The sequence below is a fragment of the Triturus cristatus genome, chromosome 10 (genome assembly GCF_964204655.1).
Source record: "Triturus cristatus chromosome 10, aTriCri1.1, whole genome shotgun sequence".
NCBI classification, from domain to species: domain Eukaryota; kingdom Metazoa; phylum Chordata; class Amphibia; order Caudata; family Salamandridae; genus Triturus; species Triturus cristatus.
The window spans coordinates 965,593,003-965,608,612 of NC_140593.1; the positions used below are offsets into that span (position 1 = coordinate 965,593,003).

Below are 15,610 nucleotides of genomic sequence, written 5' to 3' on the forward strand. Positions count from 1 at the left end.
GAACCCGACTCCCTTCTGCGGTACCTCCCGATAGGAGAATAACAAGCAGGGGAGGAGGACGTCACATTTACGCCTCAAGCCCTCTGGTAGGCTTCGGATCATCCCCTTCAATATCTTATTGAAGCGCTCTACAAGTCCGTTCGTCTGGGGATGGTAAGGAGTGGAGAACCGGTAGGTCAGCCCACACTCCTTCCACATGGCCTGCATGTAGGCCGACATGAAATTGGTGCCCCTGTCCGACACCACGACCTTGGGGAATCCCACTCGGGTAAAAATCCCCAACAGTGCCCGCGCCACCACCGGTGCAGTGATGGTCCTCAGAGGAATAGCCTCTGGGTACCTTGTGGCGTGGTCCACCAAAACCAAGAAAAACCGGTGTCCCGCTGCGGTCGGAGGGTCCAATGACCCAACAATATCGATACCGACCCTCTCAAAAGGGGTCCCGACCACGGGGAGCGGTTCCAACGGGACCTTCAACTTAGTCCCCGTCTTGCCACTAGCCTGACAAGACTTGCAGGTCTTGCAAAAGGTGTCTGATGCAATCCTCATCCTGGGCCAATAAAAATGGGGGACCAACCGTGCAAAGGTTTTGTCCTGACCCAGGTGTCCGCCCAAGGGTATCTCGTGCGCTAACTCCAGCAGAAAGGCCCGGTAACATTGGGGAACCACTATGGCCCTCGAAGATCCATGTACTGGCACCCTGGGCTCACTGTATAGGAGACCATCCTCCCAATACACGTGATAACCTCCCAGTTCCTGACTGGCCACTTGGGCTTCGGCCTGCCGCCGCATGCCTTCAAGAGTGGGGCACGCCCTTTGTGCCTGACAAAATTCTTCCCGGGTAGGCCCTCCTTCCACATGCCAGTCAGCAAGGGTCGGCAAGTCCTCCACAGGAACGACATCTACCTCCGCGGACTCCGGGGGCACCTCTGCGGCCTCCCCATCCATCTCACGAGGCATGTCCTCTACCACCTTCTTCCTTCCACGTTGGGCTTTGGGTTGGGCCATGATTCCAGGCTCCAACCCAGGGTGAGTTCCATGCCGGGCAGCCATGGACCGCGTGCTCACGCAAGTCCACCCTGGTAATCCCAGCATCTCGGTGTGAGCGTGAAACTCGACATCTTTCCACTTGGTGTGCTCCAGGTCGTTCCCTAGCAAACACCCCACAGGCAAGGCAGGGCTCACAGCAACTCTCAGTAGGCCTCTGACTCCTCCCCACTCAAATAGAGCTTGGTCTGGGGACACCAGCCGCCGCACGACAGTGGTCATGCTGGCCCCTGTGTCTCTCAGAGCTTTCACCTCCTCCCCATTAATTCTCACCCTCTTCTGATATTTAGCAGTGTTCGGGGGCAGGGACACTACGGGGACCACCTCTCTATCCCCGAGTGAAACCAGCGTCAAGCCTGTCCACTCCCCTTCCCTATCTAAGGGCAGCTCCACCCCAAGCGCTATACTACTCACCCCGGGACTTTTCCCGCCCGTTGGGGCTGGTGGTCGCTTACGACACTTGGGATCTCCCCTGTAGTGTCCAATCTCCCCACACTCGTAGCACCGCACAATCCTAGGCTGCTGACTCCTGTCAGGATAAGTGGGTCTTGTGGAATTGGACGGGGGTGGGGTTCCTACTCCCTTCCCAAACTTATTTTGGGGACCTTTCGAGAACTCCACCTTTTTATCTCCCCCCTCTTTCTTCTGGGGTAAACCCTGTCCGCCTTTCGAGCCATCTCCCCCGGGGCCCTTGTGAGACACCCGGGTGCTCACCCAAATATCTGCCTCCTCCGCAAGCTCACGGGGATCCATCAACCTGCGGTCCACCAGATGTTGGCGCAGCTCCGGAAAGCTCTTATCCAAGAGGTGCTCCCTTAAAAAAAGATCGTACAACCCTTGGTAGTCCTGCACCTCGCTGCCACGCACCCAACCATCTAGTGCCTTCCTCGCATAATCAAAAAAATCTACCCATGTCTGGGTGGACAGCTTATGGCTGCCACGAAACTTTTGCCTGTACCTCTCGGGGTTGAGACCAAACTTCTTTAACAAGGCCTCTTTCATGGGGGCATACCTTACCTGATCCGCCTTGGCCAAATATAACAGGGTGTCCCTAACATTGGGAGGTATATACCGGTATAAACCACCTCCCCAATTACTCTCGGGTACCCCATGGGCCGTCAAGGCTACCTCGTATGCCTCCAACCATTTCATGATGTCGTCCCCCACTGTGTAATTGGCAATTACCTCTTTGGGTAGGTAGAACTTTGATTCCTGAGGTTCCTTAGGTATGCTGCCACCATTTTCCTTATTGGACGCGTGGGGCGCGTTACCCGGTGACGACCTCAGAACGGGGCACCTAGCATGGAGAGCTACTCGTGATCTCTGGCACATAGCACTGTATTAGGGAATATAAATAACAGAGCGCTACTCGTAATCAATAGCGTTTAACACATCAATATGGCACAGGAATAACAGCGCGCTACTCGGACTTGATAGCACGTAACACTTCAACCTGGCTCATGAATAACAGCGCGCTACTCGGACTTGATAGCACGTAACACTTTGACCTGGCTCATGAATAACAGCGCGCTACTCGGACTTGATAGCACGTAACACTTTAAGGCAGGGCATGTAAACACAAAGCGCCACTCGTAATTGATGACTCTCAGTACCTTGGAACGGAGCATATGGCATAAAGCGCCACTCATAATCAATGACACTCAGTACTTTGAAACGGAGCATATAGCATAAAGCGCCACTCGTAATCAATGACACTCAGTACTTTGAAACGGAGCACATAGCATCAAGCGGCACTCGTAATCAACGACACTCAGTACTTTGAAACGGAGCTTCCAGCGGGGAGCTCCGGTGCAGTTCGTTGGGCACCACGCTTCAGTATCGCTCGAGGGGGCACACGGGAAGGATCCCTCGGCGGGGTCTCTTCCGTCGTGAAGACAGGAGGGGGGGAATCCCACGGAGAGGAATCCCGGCTAAGGGTGCGGTGTGGCTCCCAACCCGCAGGGGGCGCACCGGGGGCGATTTCAGCCTCCGGGCTTACCTCGATCTCGGCGTCAGCAGGCGTCCGCTCTCACGATGATGGGGGAATTCGGCCCCGGCCTTGCACACCTCCTCACGCAGCTGCGACGGCAGCGACGGGGCCCCGGGCTTCTCCGCGGGCCTCGTGACACGGCAGGGCACTTCTCCAGGCCTCCAGGCCACAGCGGTGAGCACGCTGGCGTCGCCGTCACAGGGGGGGGGGCTCAAATTAAAGATGGGGTTCTGTGCTCAGCGGAGCATGCTGCCGGGGGTCCCAGACCAGGGCAGGAAGCGCAGGGGTCACAGCGTTAATACCTGGTCGATCCCCGGTGGTTCTCCAGTCAGCTTTGCATCAGGGTTCAGGGGTCAGTCTGGTCACGCAGTCTCAGTGCTTGGTGAATAGGTTTCAGAGTTCAATCTGGACACGCAGTCTCAGTGCTTGGTGAATAGGTTTCAGAGTTCAATCTGGACACGCAGTCTCAGTGCTTGGTGAATAGGTTTCAGCTGTTAGATGAAGTCTTATTGGCGCAGATGTATCTGGCGCCCTTAAGGGGTTCTGTTACAGGGGGTTAGGAATGGAGAGGGCGACTAGATCCTTCCTAGTCAGGCTGGCAGAGAGTCTCTGGGTCCTCCTACTGCTGGGCAAGATCAGTGGGTTTCACAGGGTCCCTCACTCACTTAAGAGGCAGCACCTAAATCCTGTCACTCTCAGAGGCATAAGTCCCTGGCTAGGCCCTACCGCCTACACTCCTGGTGGATTCTTCCAGCTCTGCTTCACCCCAATGGCCAACTCACCACAAAAGTTTCCCTCCCTCTCTTAAGTAGCCCTAGGTCAGGTGACCTCTAGCCAAGGCGGCAAAAGAAAAACCACACCTCCCTTCTAGAAGGTTCCAGCACATTCCAGGAGCTTCCCCACTCTACCTATGGGACAAAAAGGCGGGCTGGAGTCGCAACATTGTTGTGGGGTTCCAGCCAGATCCTGGCAGCTAGGGTGCTACTATGAAAGACCACTCTGCAGTAGCAGGGGCCTGTGGCAGCCATCTTGGGAGAAGGGAGCACCTGCACCTTACCACTGATTGGCAATGAAAAGGCGCCCGGAGACCTAGTCCAACATAAAAATGAGGGTGGAAAAAATGAGGCACGATACAAACATGGAAGGGGAGACCACCCTAGGGCTGACAGGTCCAACAGGCCCCAAACTAACACCCAGGGTAAAGGTTCCCATCCCCCCGGAGATAAGAAGCAAGGTGTCTCTTCAGGAAAGCCTGCTGAGACTGGACCCTCAAGTAATTTTCATGTGACCAGATGGGTCACATGAAGGGGGACCCCAGGTGCCCTAAGGTGGCACAGCCACCCACCGGTGGGCAGTCCAAGGTGTTGGCTAGTGTAGCACTTGGGGAGGAAGAGTACCCACAGGAGGGTGGGGATTCCGCAGAACTGACCCTCATCTTTCTAGGGGACAGTGAGATGGTCCCAGGAAACCAGGTGCCCCCTAACAAAAAGAAATACAGCACCTGGGTGACCATCAATGGAAAAAGGGTAGAGGCTCTCAGAGATACTGGAGCCAGTGTGACCTCAGTCCGGTGTCACCTGGTCTCTGAGAAGCAGGTAGTCTCAGGGGCATTCCACCAAGTAATTGCTGCAGACAATTCAGAGTGCCAGTGTCTGGTGGCGCAGGTTATCTTAGAGTGGGGGGGTCTCAGGCAATGTTCCCTCTAATTTCCTTCCTCTGTGTGCGGCAATGTAAGGTCTCTGTGCGCTGCAGCCAAGGCTATGTGCGCCAGGAACCAGACCGCCCCTGTGGGTGCAGCGACCAATGCTCCCTCTAATTGTATTCCTCTGTGTGTGGCAGTGTAAGGTCACCTTACAGGGAACAGTGGTTGGTTGGATACATTCTTCAATTCCCGAGAGACATTGAAGAACTCAGTCACAGCTCTAACTGAGTAAGAAGTAATGCATAAGCTCTGATCTTATCTCACCTGGGTGGTGGCAATGTCCCACTCACCAGCTTCCATCACTCCTCATTCGCTCCATGGCATTGCATCCAATGTGCCACCGCCCATCTCATCACTGGGTTCAATATATAACACATCACAGCGAGAGTGATGAATCTGCAAATGCTGCCCATCAAAGACTGCATCGACTTTAAGGCTTGAACCTACAAATCAGTAACAACAGGTCCACTGATTCACCTGCTTGAAAATCATGACATTGGAAGACTTCAGATGGAGAAATGCAAGAATGAAAACTGGAGACAGTGTACGCACCAGGACTTCCAAGAAAACCCCTTCTGGATTTCAGGGTCACCACATCACTCTCGAAGTTCAGAAAGGAACTAAAGTCTTTTCTCTTCAGTGATCACCACATCTGGCATCGATAAGGACCTCCAAGCTCCTCTGTCTATGAGCCCAACTATGAAGAAACTCTGTCCCACTCAACTCTCTCCTTCCATCGTACACTCTGACTTGCCCCCTAGTCTCCACGTGAACTAAAATGGTTTCACTGGTTATGTAACGCACTGCACTGCTTTTCACGTTTTCTTCAATTTTTGGAGGACCCATTCAGACATAAAATCGATACATATTTGGTGGAGGCGAGGAGTAAGATGAGGCAGACAGTAAAATACCCAATGATATAAATACAGTTGAAGAGACCATCATATACAAGGGGAAGCATTTCTATAGATCAGAATTTGTTGAGGAGTAGCTCAGAATGTGTAGTAAATGCCTGGAATGTCTTTGCAGCAAAAGTAGCAACATAATAACAAGCATTGGCAAAGCCAATATGTATTGTTTTTACAGCCTCTTTGCCAAAACCTATTAGCTATGCTATTCAGCATTATCAAGATGCTGTGCAGCATAATGGAAGGCTAAAAAATGGAAGGTACTATTATGCAGCCATGCTATTTTGTAGGCACCAGTATGCTGCATTGCGCATGCATGCCTAAACATTTTTTTATGTTTACAGATCTCAGTTAGAATAGTAGATTTAAAAAAAAATAGAATAGAGGTAGCACAAAAGTGCTTTTAAGTTGGAAGGGGAGGAGGAGATAGCCTGGGGGAACAGGAGTGTGGTGGGAAGCAGTGGGGAGCGGCTGGGGAAGATATCACTTGTGGCAGAAGAACACAAGTGTAGAAGAAAAAGTGGTAGAATAGCACACGAAGATGCGTGAAACACATAGAGGGGAGGAAACACATGGGCAAGAGAGGGCAACATGGAGCATAGCAGAATATGGAAGAGAAGTACACGAGCGAGACAGCTGGAAAACACATGCACTCTCTTGGAGTGCTGAACCAAAAAGAAACATTCAGTTCCCGAAACGTAAGTGGTTCAAGGAAGTAAAGATGCTATGTTCTAAGTGGAGGGAAAACAGGAAAGGAAGGTAAGCCCACACAAGGAAATTAATAATGAGTAAGTTGATAGTGAAAATAAAGCCAACCAATGGGAAGCAGTGGGCAGCGTCTAAGACCACTGCAAGTTTACCATAGGTCTTTTTACAACCAGACAGATTGAACTGTGTGGTAGGCGAGACCCCAACAATCCTAGATCTGGAGAGAAAGCAAGGTCTGTAGATTTATAGTAGGCAGCCCTTATGTGCATTAAATACCTACTTTTCTGTACATCGGCCACCCTCTGCAGTAGGGTCCGCTGAAAAGTAAAGCAATTGTGAGATATTATACAACACATATGAGTGCTTAATGATATTTCAAACAAAGGTGTAGATCCAGATGCAAGGAGGAGGGATCCAAGTGAAACTGTAACATTCTCATAGATTATGAGACCATCTGTGCTTCTGTGTATATTTACTTGCATGCTGTTGTGGGTTTTGCCAAAGCTCTCCTTAGTGGTTTGTTGGGCACACTAAATTCCTTGTGGTCTCCTCGAAAGCAGGCAGCCCTATTGGATCCCTGACAGTGTGGCACTTGTCCACGTGTCCAAGCGGAGAGTCTCGAAAAAGATGGCTTGCCATCTTATTAGTGCTGGGTTCAGTGCTTAATTTGAGGTGGTGGTTTCCAGTGTTGGCAAACACACTTACTTGTCAACCCCAGCTCTTGTGACAGGATGCCACAAGGTGGCAGTGTCTGGCTAATTAGAGATGACCACAACAACAGTTAATTATTCATTCAATATACGTTGTAAACTATTATTACCTGCCGCCCAAGCCATTCTTAAAGCTTTGGGGACCTGTGATTGTCCGAATTGTCACATTTGTAGGAAGTGTGTGATGGTTAGTAATTGTATTGTTAGTTTAATTGGCAGCATGGTAGGGGCAATGTGTGGTGCAAGCTGCAGTGGCCACCTGACGGGAGCCCTGGCATATATTATTTTTTTTACAAATTAACTTAAGCACTGGCTGGTTTTCTTGATCCATCGAATAGTTAGTTACACACAATCCGACTTTGGGATAGCTATCAAATATGCAAATTATTTCCAATGAAATGTATGCAAGGTACATTTTTCTCAGATGTTTTCATAGTGGATATTCTAAAATCCTAGCTGAATGGTACTATCTGGTGGCTCGACCAGCATAACCCAACTTTGCCTTAATAGGAATGTTTGAGCTCGAGCCCACCCTAGTGGAGGAGCCCCAGTACTTTATGGTCATGCATGGCCTGGCTATGTTGAGAGGTATAAGTTATGTTACACAGTTTTTATACAACACACGTCCATCTAGGAGGTTAACAGTGGAGAGCGCTGTGCATGTGATCCTTGTGTCCATGTTGGGTGAAGCAATTATCCCCTACATTTTACCTTACTCCAAAGCAGCTAAGTTTTTAATACAGAAAACAATATCATTTTAGCTATTGTGAGGAAATGTGGATGGCATTGAGAAAATATTCCGCGAACTGAATGCAGGGTGGAGCTGTCGATAGTGCAGCAGGTGCAGTTGCACTGGGCACAGGACCTTGAGAGACCCACCTTACCCAAGTATGGCTTCCTTTTGCTACCAAACTGCGACTGTAAGAGAACTTTGTTTCTTGCTTGTCTGAAGGCACCCTTGTTAGTTCACTGTCTTAAAACCCTAAGGTTTGACTCAACATTTATGTGAAGGCAGAACGAAAGCCTGTGATTTCCTGGGTATCTTCAAGGGTGTGTCCCCTCCTCCCTCCCCCTCCCACAGCAAAGCCTTCAAAACGTCTCTGAAGTCTACAAGCCTGACGTGTGCTTTCAGGTGTTTCTAAAAGCACTCGTCATGCTTGTAGACTTGCTGCATTTCATTTGTTAATAGAGCACAGAACACAATCTGCCCCGCTTTGTTATCAAAAGAAATGCAGCAAGTCTACAGGCAGGACGTGTGCTTTTAGAAACACCTGAAAGCACACGTCAAGCTTGTTGACCTGCTGTCCTTCATGTGTTAATAGGGCACAGCTGCGGGCAGATTGTGTGCCTTTGTGAAAGTATTCATGTTAATTACAGCGCACACGGGTGCTGTGTTTAGCATGATTACTTTAAAAAAAGCATACAATCTTCCCCACAGCCGAACCCTTTTAAACAAAAGAAATGCAGCAGGAGCCACTTGCTGACGAACTTCGGATGGTGTCCCTTCGCCTTTCGCGCCGCACTCATTTTAAAAGCGGCGACGCGAACTGTCCTCAGCTGCGTGTGTGCTCTTTGAATATTACACTGCGGGCTCTGGGAGACATAGGCGCTCGAGCGCACACATTACAGGGAACAGTGGTCTCAGGTCCCTTGAGGGTGGTTGTGAGCCCTTCCATGCCTGTAGATTGTCTGCTAGGTAACGACCTGGAGCAGTCCTTATGGAAAGATGTTGAGCTCAGGTCTCACTTGGAGATGCATGGGTTGCCAGAGTGGGCATGCGTGTCCACTTGGTCAATGGCAGTCAGAGAGGGTGATCAGGAGGACTTGGAGCCTGAAACAGTGGCCCAACTCCCTGCCAAGAGAAACTGGCCCCTGAAGTTCCCACGGACTGGGAGGAGGCAGACCTTGAGGGAGACACCCCGGTGCCTACAGGGGAGCAGGTAGCTGAACTGGGGGACATCTCTGAGCTGACCCATTGGCAGCAAGAAGGGGGTCCCACCAGGGAGGAATTCTGCAAGGAGCAGAAGGAGTGCCCTTCTCTGGCCACAGACCAGGCAGCTGGTGATCAGTCCGGATCACATCTGATCTACTGGGAGAATGATTTCCTGTACAGCGAGCCAAAGGTCGCTAAGCCTGGGTCAGCCCGTGTGCTGGTGGTACCCCAGTGCTTCAGGACCTTCCTACTGGGTCTGGCTCATGACGTGCCTTTGGCAGGACATTTGGGGCAGGACAAGACCTTTGACAGGCTTGTCACCCACTTCTTCTGGCCCCAAATGCGAAGACAGTCAGATGGACATTGCAGGTCTTGACAAACTTGCTAGGCAAGTGGTAAGAGTGGGAGGAAGGTCAAAGCTCCACTCCAACGTTTTCCATCCTGGTCTTGGTGGACCATGCCACCCGGAGGCAATCCCTCTCAGGACAACGACGGTGCCAGTGGTGGGCCGGGCGTTAAGGGGGATCTTTTCCCGAGTAGGGTTCCCCGGAGAGGTAATTTCTGACAGGGAGACCAATTTCATATCCAAGTATATGACATCCCTGTCGAAGGAGTGTGATGTAACCTACAAGTTCACCACCTCTTACCACCCCCAAGGTAACAGTAAGGTGGAGAGATTCAACCCGACCTTGAAAGGCATGATTAAGGGTCTAACAAAACCCATGAGGTGTAAGTGGGACGTCCTCTTGCCGTGCCTTCTCTTGGTATACAGGGAGGTACCACAGAAATCTCTTGGGTTCAGTCCCTCTGAGCTTCTGTATGGCCACCCTGTGAGAGGACCTCTGAGTTTGGTGAAGGAAGGCTGAGAGGCAGGTCCCAGGAAAACTCCCCAGGAGGTGTTTAGTTACATGCTGGCCTTCCAAATTCAAACTGCCCGCTTCAGAAAGCTCGCTCAGGCGAACCTAGAAGCCAGCCAGGAAGAAATGAGGAAGTGGTATGACCAGAATGCCACTCTGGTCGAATTTCAACCTGTACAAAAAGTAAGGGTCATGGCCCCAGTGGAACCTTGTGCCTTGCAGGACAAGTGGACTGGGCCATTTGAGGTGGTGGAGCAGAAAAGTGATGTCACCTACCTGGTGGATTTGTGGACTCCAAGGAACCCTTTGAGGGTCCTCCACGTCAACCGCCTCAAGCCCCACTTTGAGAGGTCCGAAGTGAGCATGCTCCTGGCGACAGATGATGGTGTGGAAGAGGAGAGTGAACCTCTCCCTGACCTCCTTTCTACCAAGGAACGTGATGAATCAGTGGAAGGTGTGATCCTCTCTCCTACACTGACTCCAGAGCAGCAGAGCGACTGTCACCAGATGTTGGGACAGTTTGCCCCTCTTTTCTCTCTGACCCCAGGCGTTACTCACTGGTGTACCCATGACGTGGACACCGGTGACAGCCCTCCTGGGAAGCACAAGATTTACAGGTTGACTGACCGGGTCAAGGCCAGCATTAAAGAGGCGGTCTCTAATATGTTGGCGTTAGGGGTGATCGAGCCTTCCAACAGTCCTTGGGCCAGCCCAGTGGTCTTGGTCCCAAAGGCTGCTACACCCGGTGCCACTCCAGAACTGCGGTTTTGTGTGGACTACCGTGGGCTCAATGCCATCACCAGGACTGACGCACACCCCATCCCCAGAGCTGATGAGCTCATTGATCGGTTGGGAGCTGCCAAGTTCCTCAGCACGTTTGATTTAACGTCTGGGTACTGGCAGATTGCCTTAACCGATAGGGCCAAGGAGAGGTCAGCATTTTCCCCCCAGAAGGACATTACCAGTTCCGGGTGACGCCCTTTGGGTTGAAGAATGCCCTTGCCACCTTTCAGAGGTTGGTCAACCAGGTGTTGGCTAGGCTGGAGGACTTCAGTGCCGCCTACCTGGATGACACTGCCATGTTCAGTCCTAGCTGGGAAGAACACTTGCAGCACCTGGGTGAAGTGTTGAAGACGCTGCAGAGGGCAGGCCTCACTATCAAGGCCAGTAAGTGCCAGATCGGGCAGGGTTCGGTGGTTCACCTGCTAGGACATGGCCAGATGGTGCTCCTACAACCCAAAATTGACACCATTCTGGCTTGGGAGCCCCCCAAGACCCAGACAGAGGTGAGGGCCTTCTTAGGACTCACCGGGTACTACAGGAGGTTTGTTAAGGGGTATGCCACCATTGTTGCCCCCTTAACAGAGCTGACTTCCAGGAAGCAGCCCAAGAAGGTGATCTGGACTGAGTCCTGCCAGAAGGCTTTTGATGCTCTGAAGGCCGCCATGTACACGGCACCTAGCCCAGCTTGTGGTCTTCCTTAGCAGGAGACTTCTCCCCCGGGAACAGAGGTGGAGTGCCATAGAAAGGGACGCTTTCGCTGTGGTCTGGGCAGTGAAGAAGCTGAGGCCCTACCTGTTTGGGACTCACTACTGGGAGTCAGACAGACCACAGGCCCCTCAGATGGTTGATGCAAATGAGGGGTGAAAATCCAAAACTGCTGAGGTGGTCCATCTCCCTACAGGGAATGGACTTTACAGTGGAACACTGCCCTGGCACAGAACACGCCAATGCAGATGATCTGTCTAGGTTCTTCCACCTTAGTGAAGAGAACTCCCAGGAGGTTGGATAGTTCTCCCTACTTTTAGCTAGAGGGGACATGTGTTAGACTTGGCATCTTTTGGTGTGTTTCCCCTGAGTTTTTTCTTTCTGAACTCCTGGTTTTGACTCTGTTTGTGCTGGATTAGTGTTTCTGCACACTTTTGTCACTGCTGATCAGTGGTAAAGTGCAAGTGCTCCTGTGGTACAATGTGTTATGAATTGGTGTTTCCATGATTGGCCTGTTTAATTCATGTGTCAGTCCCTAGTAAAGTGCACTGCGGGTGCCAGGGCCTGTAGATCAAATGCTGTTGGTGGGATGCAGCACTGGATTGAGCCACCCACCCAAAAAGCCCGTAAATGTGTCTCTGGCCTGCCATTGCAGAGCCTGTGAGCAGTCTGGTACTGCCATGTCGACTTGGCAAGTGCACCCACTTGCCAGGCCCTAACCTTCCCTTTTCTTACATGTCAGCCACCCCTAAGGTAGGCCCAAGGTACCCCTGTGGGCAGGGTACAGTGTATGTGAAAGGTAGGACATGCCCTGGTGTGTGTGTCATGTTCTGATAGTGAATTACTGCCAATTTCGTTTTTCACTATTGCAAGGCTACCTGTTCCCCATAGGACAGAATGGGAAGTTTGTTTATAACATCTTATAAACATAACTGGCAATGGGAACTAGGTAGGAAAATAAAGTTTAGTATGCCTGAACTCAGAATCTAAAGATGCATCTTTTAGTGAAGGTGATTTTTACATTCTGTGTTTGAACATACCACTTTTAGAAAGTAGGTATTTTCTTGCTCAGTCATCCCGTATGCCTCTGCTGGAATGTGGATTGCCTGTCTGGGTTTTGGATGACAGAAGGCTGGGGAGTAGGAGTGACTCCAGATAATCTAGGTGGGTCAGGAAAGGGCTGAATAGACCTGGGCTGCAATTGGGGAAGGGGGAGGAGATTTCCTCGCACCTCAAAGGGCATGGTCTGCCTCTGACACTGCCGGCTCCAACTCCTGTCAGGAAGTCACACCAGAGAAGGCAGAACTGGTTCTGGCTGGACACAGACACTCTCTGCCTAAGAGATCAAAGGATTTTGGGATATAAATATTGGGGCCCAGACCCCTGAACTTTAGAACTCTTTTGACCAAGAAGACTGCCAAGAAGAAGAGCAGGAGAAGCTGTGAGAAGGACCTACCACTTTGCTGCGTGCTTTGCTATGTTGGCCTAGAGTGGTTGCTTCTGTCTGGGGCAGTGGAAGGACTGGACTGAACTTTCTGCAATCTACTTTGTGAGTTTCTTTAAGGGTTTGAGGTAGAGCTTGCCCCCTGTTCACGAAGTCTCAGGAACAGCAAAGACTTCAAGCTGTTCTGCCCTCAACACTAGGGACTGTGTGTTTTGTGCTGCAGCAGAAGAAAAGCAACTCGACGATGTCTACGACGCCACTGCTGACTCCGTGTCCTGAAGGCACCTCAGAGGGCACCGTCGCAACACCGCACCACGCACCGCGTCCCTGGTCTCACCGACGACGCCTGCTGATGCCGCCACCGAGCCGCTGCTCACACCGCGACCTGTGGGCACCGCACTCCGCACCACCTCGCTTCATGACGATGCCTGGATATCCCCGACGATGACGCCCCATGATGAAATCTACGCCGCTACTTGCACCATGGCTCAAGGGCACCGCTCGTAAAGTTACACGATGCGCAGCCCTCATCTCGCACCGCAGCCTTGGCCTACTGACGCCAGAGCCATCGACTCCAGTTTGTCAGCCGACGACAGTGCTTCAGCAACGACGCTACTTGCACCACGACCTGCCAGCACCGCGACGAGCACCGCATTCACTTCGCACCGCGACCCTGGTTTCACTGACGATGTCATCTGATGCCGTCACCGAGCCGCTGCTCGCACCGCGACCTGAGGGCACCGCACGCCGCACCACTGCACTTCGCCCCGCAGCACTGGACGCCTGCCAACACCAGTGCTGCTGACTTCACCAGAGTGGAGTTCAATCTGCAATGCGTGTGACTTCAAGGGCCCGACGACTCCTGCACCAACCTCCGGAACCGACGCCTGCGGAGGCCATGCTTTCGGAAGCTCAACAAGAGGTCGCCGATGCCCTACATTTCTAAAAGGTACTGTTTGCGGGTCTTCCCAACACCGCAGTTGGCCCGCAACGCTGCGGTCAGCCAGAACTGTTTGGATTTGTTTGTTCACTACGCCGCGATAGCCCGGATGGAGCTATCGACATCAAGGAACTGTTTTTCAAGCACATTTTGATAACTGAAGATTTTTAAGTACTGTATTGTGGATATTTATAGTTTTTGGTCTTGTCTTAAGTATATAAAAATATTGGATATTTTTCTAAACTGGTGTGGTGTCGTTTTGTAGTGCTTACATTGTATTACTATTGGTTATGTGCAAATGCTTTACACACTGCCTCTAATATAGGCCTTACTGCTCGTGCCAAGCTACCAAGGGGGTGAGCAGGGGTTATTTTAAGAGTGTAACTCCCTTATCCTGACTAGAGTGGTGGTTTCTACCCTACTTTGGCACATGCCCTAGCCGAACAAAAATCCCATTTCTAACAAAGACACAAGACTGGACATTATGACACAGGGCTGGCTTTAGCACTGGTGGCGCCTGGTGCGACAATCATTATTAGCGCCTCCACACCCTATGACTGCCTCCTTGAATTCTGTCACTACCACCATGCAAAAGTGCCCCTCATCTCTCCAATCATAAGTTATTGCTAAACACAGCACCTCCCCCCCTGAGGTCAGCGCCCCCTCCACAGGTCAGTGTCCAGTGTGGCCGCACCAGTCGCACTACCCTTAAGCCGACCCTGTTATGACAAATATGAGGTCCAATAGCTACGAAGTAGTGGGAAATTATAAAAGGTAGAAATGAGGGGGATCAAAGATTGCTTGTCAGGGGACTAAAATCAAAGCAATCTATTTGACGGATATGAGGGCCAGAAGAAACCAAGATCGAAAGGAGTCTGACTGCAAGCCCAAACTTCCCAACCCGATAATATCTGACCTCAACCAGTTGCCTGATTACAATTCTGAATGCAGAAATACTTACACGCTTGGGTACTCCTGGAAACAAGTAACTGTCACAGATCTCCTAGACCTCTACTGAAATTACTTATGAATTGCCCAAAAAGTTGAATTCTTGCTCCCCCATAAGAGTATTGTCAGTGAAAGCAAATTTCTGGCCAATGCCTTCATATTTCCAGAACGTTTTATATATAAACATGCAGCTATGTGAATGCCTCAACCTCAGCATATGCCTCATATTTCTTGGTACATTGGTCAAACGTTTATATCTCTCATCCATCTACTAGAGTTTGGCATTTAGGTCAGTGGTCAATAAAGGTGAATGCAATGTTTTAGTAACAATCAAATCTATAAGCAAAGCTATATATGCACATTGTATTTTCGTCATGAAAAAAGCACTGCCGTCTTTTCGGCGTGTTTGCTGTCTTGCAATTATTTGTCTAGTGATGGAGTCTTCGTCCTGGCCACTGATAAACTGAAGTGTGACAAGCAGTGGGGAGGATGATGTCATCAAGTGACTCTGTACAAACAGTTTAAATCTAGCACTATGATACAAATGTTGTGCTTACCATAAAAAACATGTGATTATCGTTATTTTCCTTAGGCGTGGTTTCCTGAAGAGGTCCAGCATGTTTCCTGATGCAGTTTTCTTTCCTTCAGATAGCTTCAACAAAGCAAAATTGTAGAGTTCACTACCAAAATAATGAAAATGGGCAAGCTGACTTAAATAAATGTAGGCCGACAGAATGGGGCATGGTCGATTTATTTTCTTCGACACGAAAACATTCACATGTCTAATCAGATGATGGGGCATATTAGCAAGGGCTGGCGATATAATTATCTCCGCTTTAGCGTCCGTTTTTGGGTGAAAAGCGGCGATAATTATATTACAATATCATCAAGGACACGCTAGCGCGTGTTTCCTTGATGTAGAGCCCGTTTTTTCA

General features: G+C 50.5%; 1 protein-coding gene across 2 annotated transcripts in view; it reads right to left on the reverse strand.

The window, feature by feature from the left end:
• Positions 1-15,610, reverse strand: part of LOC146796336 (solute carrier family 22 member 13-like) — a 492,717-nt gene that overhangs the window by 133,717 nt on the left and 343,390 nt on the right. For both annotated transcript variants that reach the window (XM_085628861.1, XM_085628860.1), the window contains exon 6: positions 15,233-15,327. In XM_085628861.1, the coding sequence (XP_085484987.1) occupies positions 15,233-15,327 (95 nt within the window). The remainder of the gene's footprint in view (positions 1-15,232; positions 15,328-15,610) is intronic.